This window comes from Ascaphus truei, chromosome 2, assembly GCF_040206685.1.
Source record: "Ascaphus truei isolate aAscTru1 chromosome 2, aAscTru1.hap1, whole genome shotgun sequence".
In the NCBI taxonomy this organism is placed as follows: Eukaryota; Metazoa; Chordata; class Amphibia; order Anura; family Ascaphidae; genus Ascaphus; species Ascaphus truei.
The window spans coordinates 181,141,873-181,158,444 of NC_134484.1; the positions used below are offsets into that span (position 1 = coordinate 181,141,873).

A 16,572-nucleotide genomic window follows, 5' to 3' on the forward strand; every position below is an offset into this window, starting at 1 on the left:
ATTAATTATCACTGTATTCACTGATTTATTTTCAATGAGCACCTTTCGGAATAGATTGAGCGCCATCCAGTGTCTTTCCTATATACCCAATGTAGATGCTTCCAGGAGAAATCAGTGCATATCATTACCTGTCCACAGGCACTTAAAGGTATCTTTTCCGTATCGGCCGTCTCTCCATACAAGGTGGGGGTAAAAGAAGCCAGGCAGCCTCTTAGTAAAGGTACAAAAAGACTTATTTTATCATTTAAAACAAGGATACAACTCACACAACAGAGTCAGTTCATTGGATTTTGGAGCCAGCTAGGAAAGATTTCTTTCTCTCCGGTTGCCGCAACTGTCATCGCCGTCCCTGTCGACGTCTGATGTCCCTTCCAGGATGTTGTGTGTAACACTCTTTCTGGTCCTGTGTCACCCCACTTGTTTTGCAGGGGGTTCCTGCTTCCTCAGGGGTATGTGATTGTAGTCCATCTGTCTCCTATTATTTAGCCCTCTCTATTACTTTGTCTAATCATCTTTAATTGTATCATCCAAGAGAGAATTTTGCATATAATGTGGACAATAGATTAAAAAAAACATTTGCATATACATTTATACATAATTAATATATTACCAATTAAAACATATACATAAAAATATTTTACGATTTAAATAAAAAAAATTACTTTACAAAAAATGGAAATTTCATATAAATTGCACATGGATCCATTTGGCATAGAATTGGCACTCCGGTATATATTCATGAGATCCTGAAGATGAGTCTCATTCTGTACAGATCTAGTGTTAATTTTGATATTAATATACTAAAATATGATTTATACTTTTAACTAATCAGATACCCTCGTGCACAGGGAATGCTTGAATGATGTCATTATAATCTGCCTTGCAACCAATGCTAGCCAATGTACGCAATTTTTATAAGAGCTCTGTGAGGACTACACTCAATTTAGAGTCTCTTTGACTTTCCTTTTTGATCACAAGTATTGTGGATCAATACATTACTCAACATATGGAACCTGTGTTGGCTCTTGTCTGTGTGTGAAGAAGCTGACAATCGCAGTTGGTGGCAGGCAGTTGGATCTTAACATCTTGGACATTTGGACCAGAGGAGACAAAGGATTTCCATAGAAATTCTCAACTGACCGGTCATTATATAAGGTAAGGCGCCTTTTGAAATGCCTTTAATTTAATGTGGAGTGTGAAATCCATTCGAAGTCTAGTTCAGGTGACGGGATGCCAAATTGAGTAAGTTATTGATTATTATTGAGAAAAAAATCCTGTGTGATATATCTGTGTGGTGTATCTTAGGGAGAATAAAATAAATCTGCAGTAGTTATTAAAATGGGCCAAAATAATACCCGAGAGGAATCCGAAAGACCCGAGAAAGGGATGCCAAACTATGTCATGTGTAATAGTTATGGTTCCTCTGTACTAAAATATGTAAAGAAGTGGATGGACATAACTAAAGAAAAAAAAGATAAACATTGGCCGCTAGATGGCACCTGGATAAATTATAATATTTGAGAACTAAACTTTGCACAAAGAAAAGTAAAAAATCTCTATTAGAATGGCAATGTGTAACGGAGTGATCACCACAAACAAGGCGTGACCGCGGGGCCGAGGAGGGGATTGTTAAAACCCCAACCTCCAGCTGCGAGGACACGTCTGGAGTGTAGATTGGTTGAGGTAGCCGGGTCAGAGTTGGAGAGATCAGAATGGTCAAAGGTACTTGCCGAGGTCGGGATTGGAGAGGTGCGGATCGTCGTTGGTACTTTGCCTTAGTCGGGGTTGGAGAGGTGCGGATCGGCATTGGTACTTTGCCTTAGTCGGGGTTGGAGAGGTGTGGATCGTCATTGGTAAGCCGGGGCCAGGAGTGGAGAAGAGCAGAATTCAGATGAGAACCAAGGTCAAAAAAGAACAGAGCCAAGAAGCAGAAGAACAGGACAAGACAAGGAGGCAGGAATCGGCGTAAGCAACTTTGCACAAGGAAATGATTATGCTCAGCCGATTTGCCAGAGGCCAGGCTGAGCATATATAGGAGGTAAGGTCCAATGGGTTGCAGGCTGTAATAAGACTCAGCAGTAAGCCTTTCTGTGATTGGCTGTCCGGAAGGTGGTAGCAGGTGTGGGAAGAATCCCTGAAGGCAAAAGGTGATTTGGCGCGTGCACGCACTGACCGTGCACCGTGTGTGCGTGCTGCGCGCCGGTAATGCCACCGTGCGGGCGCTACCTAGAGGTGGGGCCAGCAGGAAACATATTTACTGCAGCGCGGGGTGCGCGGGTGCTCCTAGGTTGGCAGCTTGTACCGGCAGGAGTGTGAGGGGCGTCATAGGCGGAGGTAGCAGCGGGACACCCGATAGCGGGTTGGGTTGAGTAGCGGATTCTGACACAATGTTATTTTAAATGGCATGAGGAAGCCACTAAATAGAAGGAAGAAAAATTAATGGCTTTTTGGCAAGAAACTAATAAGAAATGAGAGCAGAAAGTTGACAAAATAACTAGATTACCAGAAATGACAAGTCCGTCGAGACTCTACCCTGTCATTCATAACTATCCTCTACTGCCCAATCCACCTTTATACAGTCCTCCACGAAAGACAACATTACTTGTTCCTTCTGCTCCAGAATTTGTACTGGAACAAGAAATTTGAAACCCCCATGTGTTACCATTACCTGTATCCATGCAAAATCCAATGGGACAAAAAGGAGTCCAACTTCGCCAACAAATTCAACAGCCACAAATTCAGATGTACGAACAACCATTAATTAATTTCCATAATAATGAAAGGGCAGTTGGGAGATTAACATACCTTACTCCTCCTGTCACCCTGGGCAGGATAATTGTTAAAACCCAAGAAGAAGTAATGGGTATTGTTCTTGAGCAAACTGAGGGCTTAAGGAGAACCGCCCGTCAGCATAACCCAGTAAACAAGTATGACCCATATAGTCAAGATATGTATCCTCTACGGTGGGTGTGGTGGATGGGGAAGGTGTTCCCAGAATTATAGATGCTCCGTGGGCACCATCGGAATTGGTTTTATTTAAACAACAATTTCCAAAAGTATCCGATGATCGAGTTGGATTTATTGATTTGGTTGACCGTACAATAACTGCTTATAATACTACATTGGGTGATGTGAGACATTTGTTTCGGGTTGTACTGACAGGGGGAAATTCGCGAACTAAAAACATGTGTGGGAACATGGGATACTTGCTCTTGGGATAATATTGTTGAAACTAGAAATGTTGCTGATTTTCTGAATTGGTATGTGAAGTAAAGGGAGTGATAACTGCTGCATTTACCTTGACAATTGACTGGACACGAATAAATACTGCAAAACAGGGAAAGGATGGGGTGCCGAGTGAATTTGCTGACAGATTATTGCGAATGATAAAGGCATATGGTGGTAATGAGGAAGTAGAAACGAATGCGAGACCACTTATTGTAGCTGCATTTGTCAAAGGATTACATCCTGAGATTGGTAACCAAGTGCAGACTGTGTGTATTGCTTGGGAACACAAAACTTTGTCTGAGATTGTTACTGTAGCAGAGCACATGCAGAGAAGTAGAGATGCAAAGAAAAAGTCTCAGGAAGACAAGTTGGCAAAGGCTGAGGTTACATTGGTTAAAGCTGCAGTTCAGTCAATATCCTGCATGTGTGTTTTTTTTTTAATAAATCAGTTCTGTAGTAAGAAAAAATACTTTTAGCGTTTTCTGTTTTAAAAAAAACAACTTTGAAAGACCAATTTTCTTGTATTCTATTTTAACAGCCATTTGCTAAGGCACTGCCCCTTCATGTCCTGTCACAAGCCCTGGCACACCCCTTTGTCAGCCCTGCCCTCCCTCTAGCACATGTCAGTGCAGGAGTGCTCATGAATATTCATGAGCTTCCACTGAGAGACAGAAGCAGAAGAAAAACAAAAATAAATAAAGACTGAACTGCAGCTTTAAGGCACAAACTGTGTTTTATTCTCAAAATAGACCAGAAGATGTAAGATGCCATTGTCACCCCTTATGAAACTGTGGAAGCAGAACCTTTACCAGACATTGGATCTGCTCAAATTGCAGAATGTATTGCTCTCACTAGAGCATGTGTGCTTACCATACAGAAAACTGTAAAGAGCTACACTGACTCCCGGTATGCTTTTGGTATTTGCCATGATTTCGGGGGACTTTGGAAAACCAGGGTCTTTCTAAATGCTTCAGGCTCTCCAATTGCCAATGCTCGGTATGTCAAAGAGCTTGTGGAGGCTTTACTCTTGCCCCAAGCTGTAGCTATTATAAAGTAGCAGCTTATATTGCTCTATTGACAATTCTAAAGCAGATCAAGCTGCAAAACACGCTGCAGCCCAATGTCTGTCTGTAACAGCTCTCTATGTTGCTCACCCTGACCCAAATAAAACAGACACCATTATTTTACCCATTAACCTACAGCATTTTTATGATAACTTGCTTCACCATGAAAGGGACTGGTGGGAGTCTCACAGGGCCACAGAGCTGGAGGAAATAAGTGGATTGGCACCAATGACCTCCCAGCTTTTACTTCCTCGCTATTACCATATATTGTTTGCATGGCACATGGGATGTCCCATGTGGACAAAGTGGGAAATGTAGAACATATCAGGGGAGATTTGTGGGCGCCTGGCTTGTCAAAAGCAGCGACTGTTTATTGCCAGCAATGTGCTATTTGTAGACAACATAAAGTAGGAAAGCCTATAAAACCTACACAGCACAATCATCCGCCTTGCCCACTGGGCCCTTTTGTAAATTTGCAGATTAAAGATTGATTTCATTGAACTCCCAAGAAGTTTGCATTATCAGTATGTGTTGGTAATGATTTGTAATTTCTCAGGTTGGGTGGAAGCCTACCCGTGTTTACATGCAGATGCTAAAACGGTAGCAAAGAAGTTACTGCAGGAATGTATCCCTAGGTATGGGTTGCCTCACCATATCTCTTCTGGAACCAGGATCACATGTAGGATGTGAATGACTCCAGTGGTTTAACTCACCCCCCTTTTGAAAACACACAAAATCCTTCTATTTTCTTCAACTTTATTGGGGGAGTCAACAGAAATATAAAAGGTACTTTCAGTTGATGGTATGTAGAGAGAGACTGCTTCTGTTGATGAAGGTGCCTTGGTATGGGGGGACGGTAAAAAAGGATGGCCTTGCAGGGGGTGGAATGGAGGTGGAATGTACTCACAAAGCCAGCTTGTAGGGAAAAGAAAGACACTTTCTTGTGGAAGGCGGGAACAGTCTAAGGACCACTATAACTGCCGGAAAGACAGGGGAGCTGGGCTGAACAAACCTTCTAGCTAAGAAGATTGGAAAGTTGCCAGGGCAACCAACTAGGGCTGTGTAAAGGGGGCATATGTAGCAAAAATGTTGTGTTTACACAGGCAACTAGCTGCTGGAACAGGAGAAAAGCATGCCGCTAAACTAGGGAGACAGTTATCATTAAAACTGCAAAGGGAGACAGAAAATGTGTAATCCTGTTCCAGGACTATATCTATTCAGACAGAGGGACTAATTTTACAGGACAGATAGTGCAAACGGTCTGTAAGAGTTTGGGAAGTGAGTACCATCTTCATTGCTCACATCATCCACAGAGTGCAGGGGCAGGTGAAAGGGTTAATGGAACCCTCAAAAACAAAATTGCTAAAATGTGTGATAACACAGGGATGAAATGGCCTGAGGCTCTCCCTGTGGCTCTAATGTCCATCCAAAGCACCACTACTAGAAAACATAAGTTATCCCCTTATGACAGTCCCCCATACACAGTCTCTCCATACACAGGTAAAATCTCTCCAGCCAACAACTGAAACCCTGAAAGTGCACCAACTGGAACCTGGTGATTGTGTCGTAGTAAAGGTTTTCCAAAGGAAACACGCATTGAAACCCAGGTGGAAGGTCCTGTATCAAGTACTTTTAAATGGACTATGCCTTGTTGCTCAAACACTCAAGAATGTTGTGGTCAGCTATAACCTGTAGAGCCAGTCTAGGCTAGATGAAACGACCTGTAGAGCTAATCTAGAATAGATCAAATTGCCTGTAACTTGATTGGCTTAGAAGAGTAAGTAAACCCCTCCCCCCCGTGCACAGGGAATGCTTGAGTGATGTCATTATAATCTGCCTAGCAACCAATGTTAGCCAATGTACGTAAATTTGTATCAGAGCTCTGTGAGGACTGCACTCAGTTCAGAGTCTGTTTGACTTTCCTTGTTGATCACAAGTATTGTGGATCAATAAATTACTCAATATATCGAACCTGTGTTGGCTCTTGTCTGTGTGTGACGAAGCTGACAATCACACTTATATCTAAATTAAATTTGAATTTACGTCAGACGCCGACAGGGACGGGGAGGACGGTTGCGGCAACTAGAGAGAAGGAGATCTTCTCTAGCTGGCTCCAAAATCCAATGAACTGATTCTGTTTTGTGAGTTGTATCCCTGTTTTAATTATAAAAGAAGTCTTTTTGTACCTTTACCAAGAGGCTGTCTTGCTCCTTACACCCACCTTGTATGGAGAAACGGACGATACAGAAAAAATACCTTTAAGTGCCTGTGGTCAGGCACCGACGTGTGCCGGGATTTCTCCTGGAAGCATGTACAGTAACTATTTGTGTTTCTGAATTTTACTTGTGCATGATAAGGTTGATTGATTGGCAATGGGTGGAGGAGCCTCTGCTGCATTACAAGAAAATACAATTACTGTATTATTATTATTACTGTATTACTGTAATTTCCCATAGCACTGACAGTGCACCCCATGGTTTCCCTTAAAGTGTAACTCATGATTTGAATTTTTTCAGGTCCGCCATTTTATGTAACGGATGCTGATTTGGAAACATTATTTGGTAAGTCACTTCATATTGCTGTCCAGTAAATGGGAATTATAGGCAGACCTGGAGACATTTAATATATATATATATTTAAATTGCTGCACATTCAGCCTCCTATACTCAGAAGAGCAGCTTAATGCAGCAATTTAAAAAAGATATATTAAATGTGTCCAGGTCTGCCTATAAGTCCCATTTAATGGACAGCAATATGCAGCAATTTAAAAAATATATATTACTTGAACCGGGAATTATCTTGCAGCCAATCTCGGAATCCAGTTTATTCCCAATATTGTTGGGATTTTGTAATCTGGTTTCTTACACAAAAGAATACACATATGAATGCTGACCACAAACAGAAATCCAACATCATCATCTTCCATTGATTTCACCAGTTCCTGTTGGCTGCATGAAGAATAATCCCAGCAGCCGTATTGGGTCCACTGGGTTAGATTCTGCGGATTAGCTTTGGGAAGCCCCAAATTCATGTAATATAAGAAAAGCAAACAAGAAGCTGCTCTTCTGAGTATAGGAGACTGAATCTGCAACTATCAGGGCTGCACAGAAAAGTGATCTCATTTCCAAAGTTGAAAATGGTGACAAATGACAAATTTATCCTATTGACACGTTACTTCTATGGTGACTTCTATTATAAAGCTCATCCTGTACCTCCGCTTGATCCCTGTCGCCAATGCCAAACATGGCTAAACATATAACTTTCTTTCTGAGTGGCCCGAGTAAATTGCTTAGTAGATCCAGACCTCCTTAAGTAACTGACAATGTACCTTTATGCCCTGGAAATATTTTTATATAGTATTCAAATCTGAGATTTTTCCCAGTTCATTTTAATAGCCTGAACATTTCCTTTATTTTTACGTTGGGCTTTTAGAAATGAAGTGTTCACTTTGTGTTCCGTTTAGGCTCCTTATGCAATATCAAGTGTTTGAAGACGGTTGATTCACTCACTCACGTTCAGGAAGGTTGGGGACTCGATTTCTTCCAGGAGAAAATCTATCTACTAACACTAAAATCCAGCTCCTGATTGTCCAGAAAGAGACCTACTTGTGAAGCAAAATCAGATTCTATTATCTTGTTTATCAAAGATATACACTATTGATTGCATAGGAGAAATTAGAAAAAATAAAAGTTTTATTAAAATTGTACGCAATAATTAATTTAATACATGACCAATTAATTGAATTGTACATTAAGAAACAATGTAGTCATATACATATTTTTTTATAACTAACCATAAACATTTAGGTGGATTTAGGAGAAAATCGAAAGTGCTCAGCATCTGTACTGAAGAATACAATTGCCATCTGAGAGAACTTTCTCATTCGCTTAGCTTTGCTCCTGTACACACAGAGTGTACACAGAGATGAAGTCGTACACTAGGCTCAAAATAGCTGTGGTATACATCATTCTCTGTGCACCACTTGCCTGTACAGCAAGCTGAGCTGACCACCAGATGGATTTAGCTCTCCGAAAAGCTATAGAGGAAGCGTCGGACATTTTCTTGGAGACACAGGATATACCTTAGCGCTTGGGCCACTGTGTAGGAAACTTATGAACTTTCCCATTTTCTCCACCTGGCTCATCTGCTTTTACAACCCTAATTTTAAGTGTTCATATACTGTTTTAATATTTGTAATACATATCTTTATACTTCTCTCTGGTGCGCTCTGTATTTGTGGCTCAGGAGTGTCTGTTAAATGAGTATATAAAGCTGACATACACCGTCAGCACAGTTTTTCTCAAAGTACAGTATCACTTGCATATATCTAGGTCTAATCTAAAGGATTAATTAACTGTGATTTTACTTTATTGTGGATGAAAGATTGTATGCTAGAAATATATGACATTTCATTAAAACATTGTCATTCTGAAAACACTGCAATTCGTAATGGAACATGTAGTATTTATATAACATTTCAGTTTTATAGGACCTCCTTATTGATAAACCAATGACAGCTTTAGTAACTGGTTAAAAGGGTTTCCTAGCAGAGAACCTGAAGTAGTGTATATTCATTTAGAGAGCATATTAGGCCTGGTACTAAAGGGGTTGCAAGAAAATGTAGCTTTTTTTTATTCGTGTATTTTTATTTTTTTTACTGCATGTGTTATTTTATTCAATTATAAGGCAAACAATATCAAAGTGTTACATTTGTTTTGTCATAATCAATGTTTTAGTCCTACGGGGACCTTCATCAGGGGTTTGACCTATAAAAATGAAAAATACACATTTATAATCCCAACATTAGTGAAGTCGCTGATATTTGACATCGGGAATCCCTTTTTTTTAGTAGAAACATAACTTTATTTATGTCTCTGCCGCTTGCATGCATTGTTTTTTTAAGGATGTTTGAATACCTTTGAATACCTTTGGCATACCTTGAGCAGGAATTCCCCTGAAGAATATCACATTTTACTCTGTTCACCAGATTGTGTAAAGGAATATACCAGTATTAACCCAAATGTATCACGGAGCAAATCACATTAGTCAAGATATACCAAACCAGAGTCTGAGAGAAACTGTGAGCATTATGGCTAAGGAATCAACCTCACAGGAAGAAGGAAATCTCCCAGACTCCCACATTTATACCATCAGAGAACCTACATGGTCAGAATATGCATTTACTCCTATTACAAAGTGTAACAAAGGAAACATGAATGCAGGGAACATTGGCAAGAACTTGTCAGTAAAAGAAAGACCATTTGTATGTTCTGAATGTGGGAAATGTTTCATACATAACTATAATCTCGTTACACATCAGAGAACACACACAGGAGAAACACCATTGGTATGTTCTGAATGTGGGAAATATTTTGCAGATAACTCTAATCTTGTTGCACATCAGAGAATACACACAGAAGAAAGACCATTTGAATGCTCTGAATGTGGGGAATGTTTTACCAAGAATGTAGATCTCGTTACACATCAGTGAGTACACACAGGAGAAAGACCATTTGAATGTTCTGAATGTGGGAAATGATTCACCCATAACTATACTCTTGTTATACATCAGAGAGTTCACACAGGAGAAAGACCATTTGTATGTTCTGAATGTGGGAAATGTTTCACATATAACTCTAATCTCCTTAGACATCAGATAATTCACACAGGAGAAAGATCATTTGTATGTTCTGAATGTGGGAAATGTTTCACATATAACTCTAATCTCCTTAGACATCAGATAATTCACACAGGAGAAAGACCATTTGTATGCTCTGAATGTGGGAAATGTTTTACCCATAACTCTACTCTTGTTAAACATCAGAGAGTTCACACAAGAGAAAAAAACAAGACCACCGGAATAATCTATCGGAGACTCTCACAGCCACCACCAGTCTATGATCTTTCAAAACTAAAGCTGTCTCACATTTTAATCTGGTCTGTAACTGTTACATACGCCTATAATATATTGTCACGGTAAGACCCGCTTAATACCACTTTTAATTACCGGGATCATTGATTGAGCAAGCAGAGAGATAAAAATAAATTGCGTTTATTCACCTAATGAACGCACACAACAATGTTACACAGAATACATTGGGACTTCCTTTTCCACCATCACCACCGGATGAGTGAGTACCCCTCTTGTAACTGCTCTAGTGGCAGGATTACTCTTTTCACCTGTCCTTTACTACAAAGCACCCACAGAGAGGCATTATCTAAACACCAACATCTCTTCACAAGTGCCTGTCTTTTACCCTGCTTTCCCTAAATAAAGTGAAGAAAAGATACAGAACTTGTTGTGCTTTGAAAAGAGGGCCGAGTTGAAACTATCTGGGCTAATCATCTTACACATGACTTTGGCCTCCAGAATAGTTAAAAGTATACCGTGTGCCTTACAGACACTTACAGGAGCTGCTATGCTATGATAACACAGAGCAGTCTCTGCAGACTGAAAAGCAGCAAGCAGCTTACACTGCACACGCAGCTTTGCCGACAGAACGTCCATAACACAAAGAGCCTTGATGGCCTTCTCAGTCTTTTTGAGTCCACCCTCTACAGAGCTCCATAGTAAGGGATTACCATCTCACCTTACCCTGCGCACATCCCCACGGCCAGCGCCACCAAGGGCCACGCCACCGGACACCCGCCAGGACACCGGCAGAGCCACCGGACACCTGTGAGTACAGCTACCCCTATGCTGAACGCTGCAGGACACCGCTCGGCTTCATCTGAGACAGTCACCCATCGCTGACACAGGTAAAAGACCACACGCCACACGCACTGGCTAAAGGCCTACACACACCTACAGCATGGCAGAACTCAGAGCCTCACCAGATATCACGCAGGAGAGTGACCACTCAGACACAGAGACCGTCGCGCAACCGCAACAGGCGCAGGCATACGCAAGGCCCAAACGGACAGTCACACTGACACACAAAAGGGCCGCGAAAAATATGAGGCTGACATTGACGCACACCGCGAAAAATTAGAGAAGGCCTGGGAGGACACTGATCGTGAAATAAGTAATGTCGCAAGTGCTAGCAATCAAGAAACCCAGATCAAACAAGCCATTACTCAGATTAAGTCATACCATAGACGTTACGTAACGCTGTCACAGGCATATTTCACCTATCTGACAAGAACTAACACAGAAGACAGCATGCGGGAACACGACCTGCAAAAGGCGATTGACCTGGAGCGCGATCGCATCATGCAGACCGCCATTGTAAATGCCCAAAGCGATAGGAAAGAGCTCCTCCTGGAGACCGCGTCACAGCGCTCCAGCACATCAAGGCACTCATCAAGGTCTGCAAAATCAGCGCGATCTAACGTGTCCAGCGCAAGCGCACACGCTACCAAGGCACAAGCCACCGCAAAGGCCGCACGTGCCAGGGTCGCATACGCTCAGAAAGAGGCAGTCATGAAACTAGAAAGGGCCCGCTTAGAAGAGGAGGAGCAGACAGCCGCTGCCACCGCCGCTGCAGCCACTGCACGGAAAAAGACAGTGGTGGACGTTAACCTAGAGGCCCTAAATCAAGAGAAGGTAGTCGCCGCCGCCATAGCCCATGCTGAAGTCCTAGAAGCAGCCGTGAGACAGGACAGCGGGGAGCAACCGTACAGACGGATAGCCTCAGAGGATCCAGCCCAACGCACTGAAGACTACGTAAGGAACCTCTTCAGTGTAAACACCAGCGCACCATCTCAACACGGAGGGAGTGACTCCACAGACACCGAAGACTTGCTAGGTCCACGGGGAGAAGACGCTGTTCCTCCAATGGTACATGCTGCCTGGGACAACTATAGCCACAACAGTGATCCACACGCCAACGCGCACACGGATGCACCACAACAGGCTCGCAATCCAGGTATACCCACACGGGAGAACACAGCCCCTCACACCGACCAGCAGCCACCATGCGTCCACGCCAAGAAAGAGGCGACCGCACGGACCCTCCCAGCAACTACCTCAGAACGCGACCAACACGCCGATGCCTCAGGCCTGACAGACATAGCCAAGTGATACAAAAAGAAGATGGGGGAGCACAGTTAGTGGTATGTCCAATATTCTAATGATCAATATGGTGGAACACACATCTATTGTAGGCGCCAGTCTATGTGGCATACTTCATATAATGATGGTGGACAGACGGTAGTGTGTATAAGTGGGTGGGAAGAATATAAATAAATAAATGGAAAACTTACACGGCCTTGTGTAAGTTCTATCTTATCAAGGTTTCTTTGGAATGGTTTTCTTCTTTGTAGGGTTTTTTCATCTGCGGTCGTCGCTTCTCTTCTTCTTTATTTCTACAACTTTCTTCGTTTGATTGTTTTCTCCCTCCAGGGGGTTTGTCCTCGTGAAAATGGAAAGGTAATATGATCAATACATATAATATATATATATATATATATAATACACGTTAAAGTGTAAAGGGGGGTGATGGAACAATATGACAATAAACCGTTGCAATGCAGTGGTATGAACAAACACTCACACGGGCCAGTGTGAGTGGTCTCTTATCAAGGTGTCTTGATGTTCCTGATTAAGGGATCAGTTCAAATTGTCAGATGTCTGTGAACATCTGGCAGGAATTGGTGTTAATGCAGCCTGATGTTCAAGGTACATAGGGATAAAAAACGATATCTCTTAATACTCACACGGGCCAGTGTGAGTACACACTTGTAGTGGTTTCTTTTTCTCTTCTGGTGTTTCTCTTGGATTCTTCCTGCAAAACTGAATCAAAAGGATGGATGCAGACTGTTGAGTCTAAGGGGCTAAACTTTATTAAAACAGAAGGGGTTACAGATTATATAAAAAAGAAGAAACCAATGGTCTCTAAGGCAATTAAAACTGAAGGAAAGCTAGGGCAATAGTGATAGGGGATCTCTCACTCCGCGTCCGGATAGAGAGCTAAGACTTAGCCTCTAGTCCCGCTGGATAAGCTAATAAAATGTCCCAAGATAGTGTGTAGAGCAACGCGTTTCATCCTAAGCAGGACTTCCTCAGGCTCAGTAGATGTTGACCAGCTGTCTGGCTGTATTTTTATACAGTGAATAGCCAATCTTCATCTCGGTGTGGTTGATGATCCTCTGCTTCCGCGACGGGTCGCTGCCATCTTGGGGGCTGCGCGCGCATCTCCCATTGGTTGGTGTGCGCATTTCGGTGTCATTTCTTGTTAAAGTTTTCATAGTTTGAAGGAGAGTTCATGGGTGGTTACGTGCGCATCCTCATGTATACAGCGCATGGGCCTGCCCTCGTATGTGACTATGTAAATGTCCTTCATGCATTGGGTCGTAGTAACCACAAAAAAAAAATGGAATAAAAAATGTTATTACTCCTAATTAGAGACGAATGTGTCTCATGCACTTTTACTGTGAGGAGTAAAAATGACTTATAAAAATGAGAATTCTTTTCTCCTTTATAGATTCCTTGTGTTGTGTTATGCAGGGTTACTCATGTGAACCCGATTTTAAATGGTTGCATATATGATGCATGTTTGTCTATGTTGCTCTGATCCTGGAATTAAGCAACTCAATTGTTGTATGTGTGCTGTATTTGTTCTTGTACTATGTGTAACAGTTAATTAAATATCCACTTTTCTGTTGGTTAGTGGTAAAAGCATGGTAAGTGGTACTGATTTATCCACATTTAATCCAATTAAGGGATATAATGACTTACTATGTGAGTGGGAAACTTGTGGTTATACAAACTATATATCTGAAATCATATCTATCCCAATGGATAGTATTTAGGTGACAAGATATGTTTAAAAGTGTAGTAGATTATAAAAATTTTTTTTTAAATAAAGTTAAAAAAACAGTAATGCTAGACCAAAATATTTTGGTTTTGATTATCCTTAATTTAAAAACCAGGATGCTGGAAAATTCAAATGCTGAAGAAGAAATTGCAATCTGTGCAGATATTGTCCAATGAGGTAGGGTGAACGTGAAAAATTGGTGGTCAAGATAAATTGGGGCTTAAGACCCTACATACAAAATGTATATGTGCATGCAAGGGTATTGTCCAGTGTCCAATAGTAGTTGGTAAATCCGCATATGTCTTCGAACCCGAAAAAGACTCTGTGTTGGGTGGAGGAACATAAAAATGTTATTAGGTACATCCGACTTAAGTTTAAAATAGTACTATTCTTATCAAATGATGGGGGACTCACATAAATGCCCCCAGATCTATATCTATGTTGAGACCCTTTGGAGTTAGGGTTTTCAACTTATAGATCCAAAATGTTTCTTGTTGGCATAGCTTGCGCAATCTGTCCCCACCTCTCCAGTGGTTGTCCACTCTCTCTATCCCCTTGTACACCAAAAGGTTCGGTTTCCTTCATGGAACTGACTGAAGTGTTTGTATACACAATGTGTAATTAAATGCCATCTTATGTTACCCATGTGTTCCAGTATGCGGACCTTCAAAGGTCTTGTAGTCCGGCCCACATACTGGAGTCCACATGGGCAAGACAGCAGGTATACAATATGGTCTGTGCGACAATTTAAATTTTGTTTGATTTTAAAGGTCTCCTTGCTCACGTTAGACGTGAATTCCATTTTATTTTCCTTAGATACTTGTTTACATGCTTTGCAGCTGAAACAACCAAAAAAGCCTTTTGGTGGAGGTAACCAATTCTGACTTTTGGGTTCTTCTTCTTTTTTAAAAACGCTAGGGGCTAATTGAGATTTCATACATTTAGCTCTTCTAAAAATAACCCTTGGTACCTCCGGGATGTGGTCCTTGAGGATAGGGTCTGTTTGTACCACGTGCCAGTGTTTTTTGATAATTTATTGTATTTTATTGGCATCCGAATTGTAGGTACTAATAAAAGGTGTTTTAAAGTCATTCATATTGTTTTTTACCCTTGGTATCAGCAGGTTACTACGCGTAAGTGCATTAGTTTTGTCAACCGCGGATTCAATGAGTACTTGTTTGTAACCTCTTTCTAAAAATCTCCCTTCCAATGTTTTTGCTTGGTCTTTGAAAATACTGTCATCTGTGCAGTTCCTTCTCACTCTTCTGAATTGGCCAAATGGTATATTCTGTAGCCACCTGGGGTGGTGGCAGCTACTGGTCATTAAAAATTTATTGGCATCTGTTGGTTTAAAAAATGTTTTTGTTTTAATTTGTGAGTTTTCTATGTATATTGTTAGATCCAGGAAGTTGATGTTGGTCTGGCTATGTTCTGATGTAAACTCTAAGTTAATGTGGTTTTGGTTTATATGTTCTATAAAGTTGATCAATTGTGGCTCCTCCCCTTTCCATATAAATAGTACGTCGTCTATGTATCTATGCCAGGAGACCAGGTTTGCGCTGTAAGGGTTATTTGACCAGATGTTATCTTCTTCCCAGTCCGACAAAAATATGTTCGCGTAACTGGGCGCAAACCTGGTCCCCATGACGGTGCCGCACACTTGGAGGTAGAAGAGGCCATTGAACCAGAATACGTTGTGTGTTAGAATGAAGTTAATGCTGTCAATGATGAAGCGGCGTTGTTCTTCTGGAATGAGGATGTCTTTTGTGATGATGCTTTCCACGGCTTTGAGCCCATCTATATGTTGGATGCATGTATACAGTGACCTCACATCGCATGTGGCTCGTGTGTAATCGTCCTGCCAAGGTATATCTGCAAGGAGATTAATGACCTGTGTCGTGTCTTTGAGATGAGACCTTCCTGCAGTGGCATACTTCTGTAAAAAGAAGTCCAGGTACTCTGACAAATTTTTTGTTAGAGACCCGATGCCCGATATAATGGGCCTGCCTGGAGGGGTTTCCATGCATTTATGTATTTTAGGCAGGAAATAAAATACAGGTAAAATTGGTTTCTCTTGATGTATGTACCCCCATTCTTTGTTACTGAGGATGCCTAAATTCTTGCCTCTTTCTAAGATTTTGTCTAGTTCTTGTTTATGAACTTTAGTGGGGTCTTGTGTTAATTTCTGGTATGTAGTCGCATCTCCCAATATCCTGTTGGCCTCCAATAGGTAGTAATCTGTGTCCATCACCACCACGCCCCCTCCCTTGTCGGCCGGCTTGATGGTGATGGACCTATTATCCGCTAGTTCCCTTAATGCTAGTTTTTCCTCCTTGGTAAGGTTGTCTCTGGGGCATTTTTTACTCGCTGATAGTTTCTCCAGATCTTCTAAAATTAGTTTGTGGTATACCTCTAAATGATGCCCTTTACTGCCAATAGGGTTGAACTTTGACTTTTCTCTTAGTTTTGAGTGTATGAACTCCGCCTTCTCCTTTGCTGGTAAATGTGAAGTACTATGGGCA

General features: G+C 41.5%; 1 protein-coding gene and 1 pseudogene across 9 annotated transcripts in view; both read left to right on the forward strand.

Moving 5' to 3' along the window:
* Positions 1 to 8,928, forward strand: part of LOC142487004 (thiopurine S-methyltransferase-like) — a 62,036-nt gene extending 53,108 nt beyond the window's left edge. For 8 of the 9 annotated variants that reach the window (XM_075585623.1, XM_075585627.1, XM_075585628.1 and 5 more), the window contains 2 exons: positions 6,809 to 6,853; positions 7,756 to 8,927. In XM_075585623.1, coding sequence (XP_075441738.1) covers positions 6,809 to 6,853; positions 7,756 to 7,877 — 167 coding nt within the window. In that variant the 3' untranslated portion in view covers positions 7,878 to 8,927. Of the gene's footprint in view, positions 1 to 6,808; positions 6,854 to 7,755 lie in introns of all 9 variants that reach the window. The other variant, XM_075585626.1, reaches the window with a different exon arrangement.
* A 453-nt stretch (positions 8,929 to 9,381) lies between these two features.
* On the forward strand, positions 9,382 to 10,272 carry LOC142488168 (uncharacterized; annotated as a pseudogene).
* The last annotated feature ends 6,300 nt before the right edge of the window (positions 10,273 to 16,572 follow it).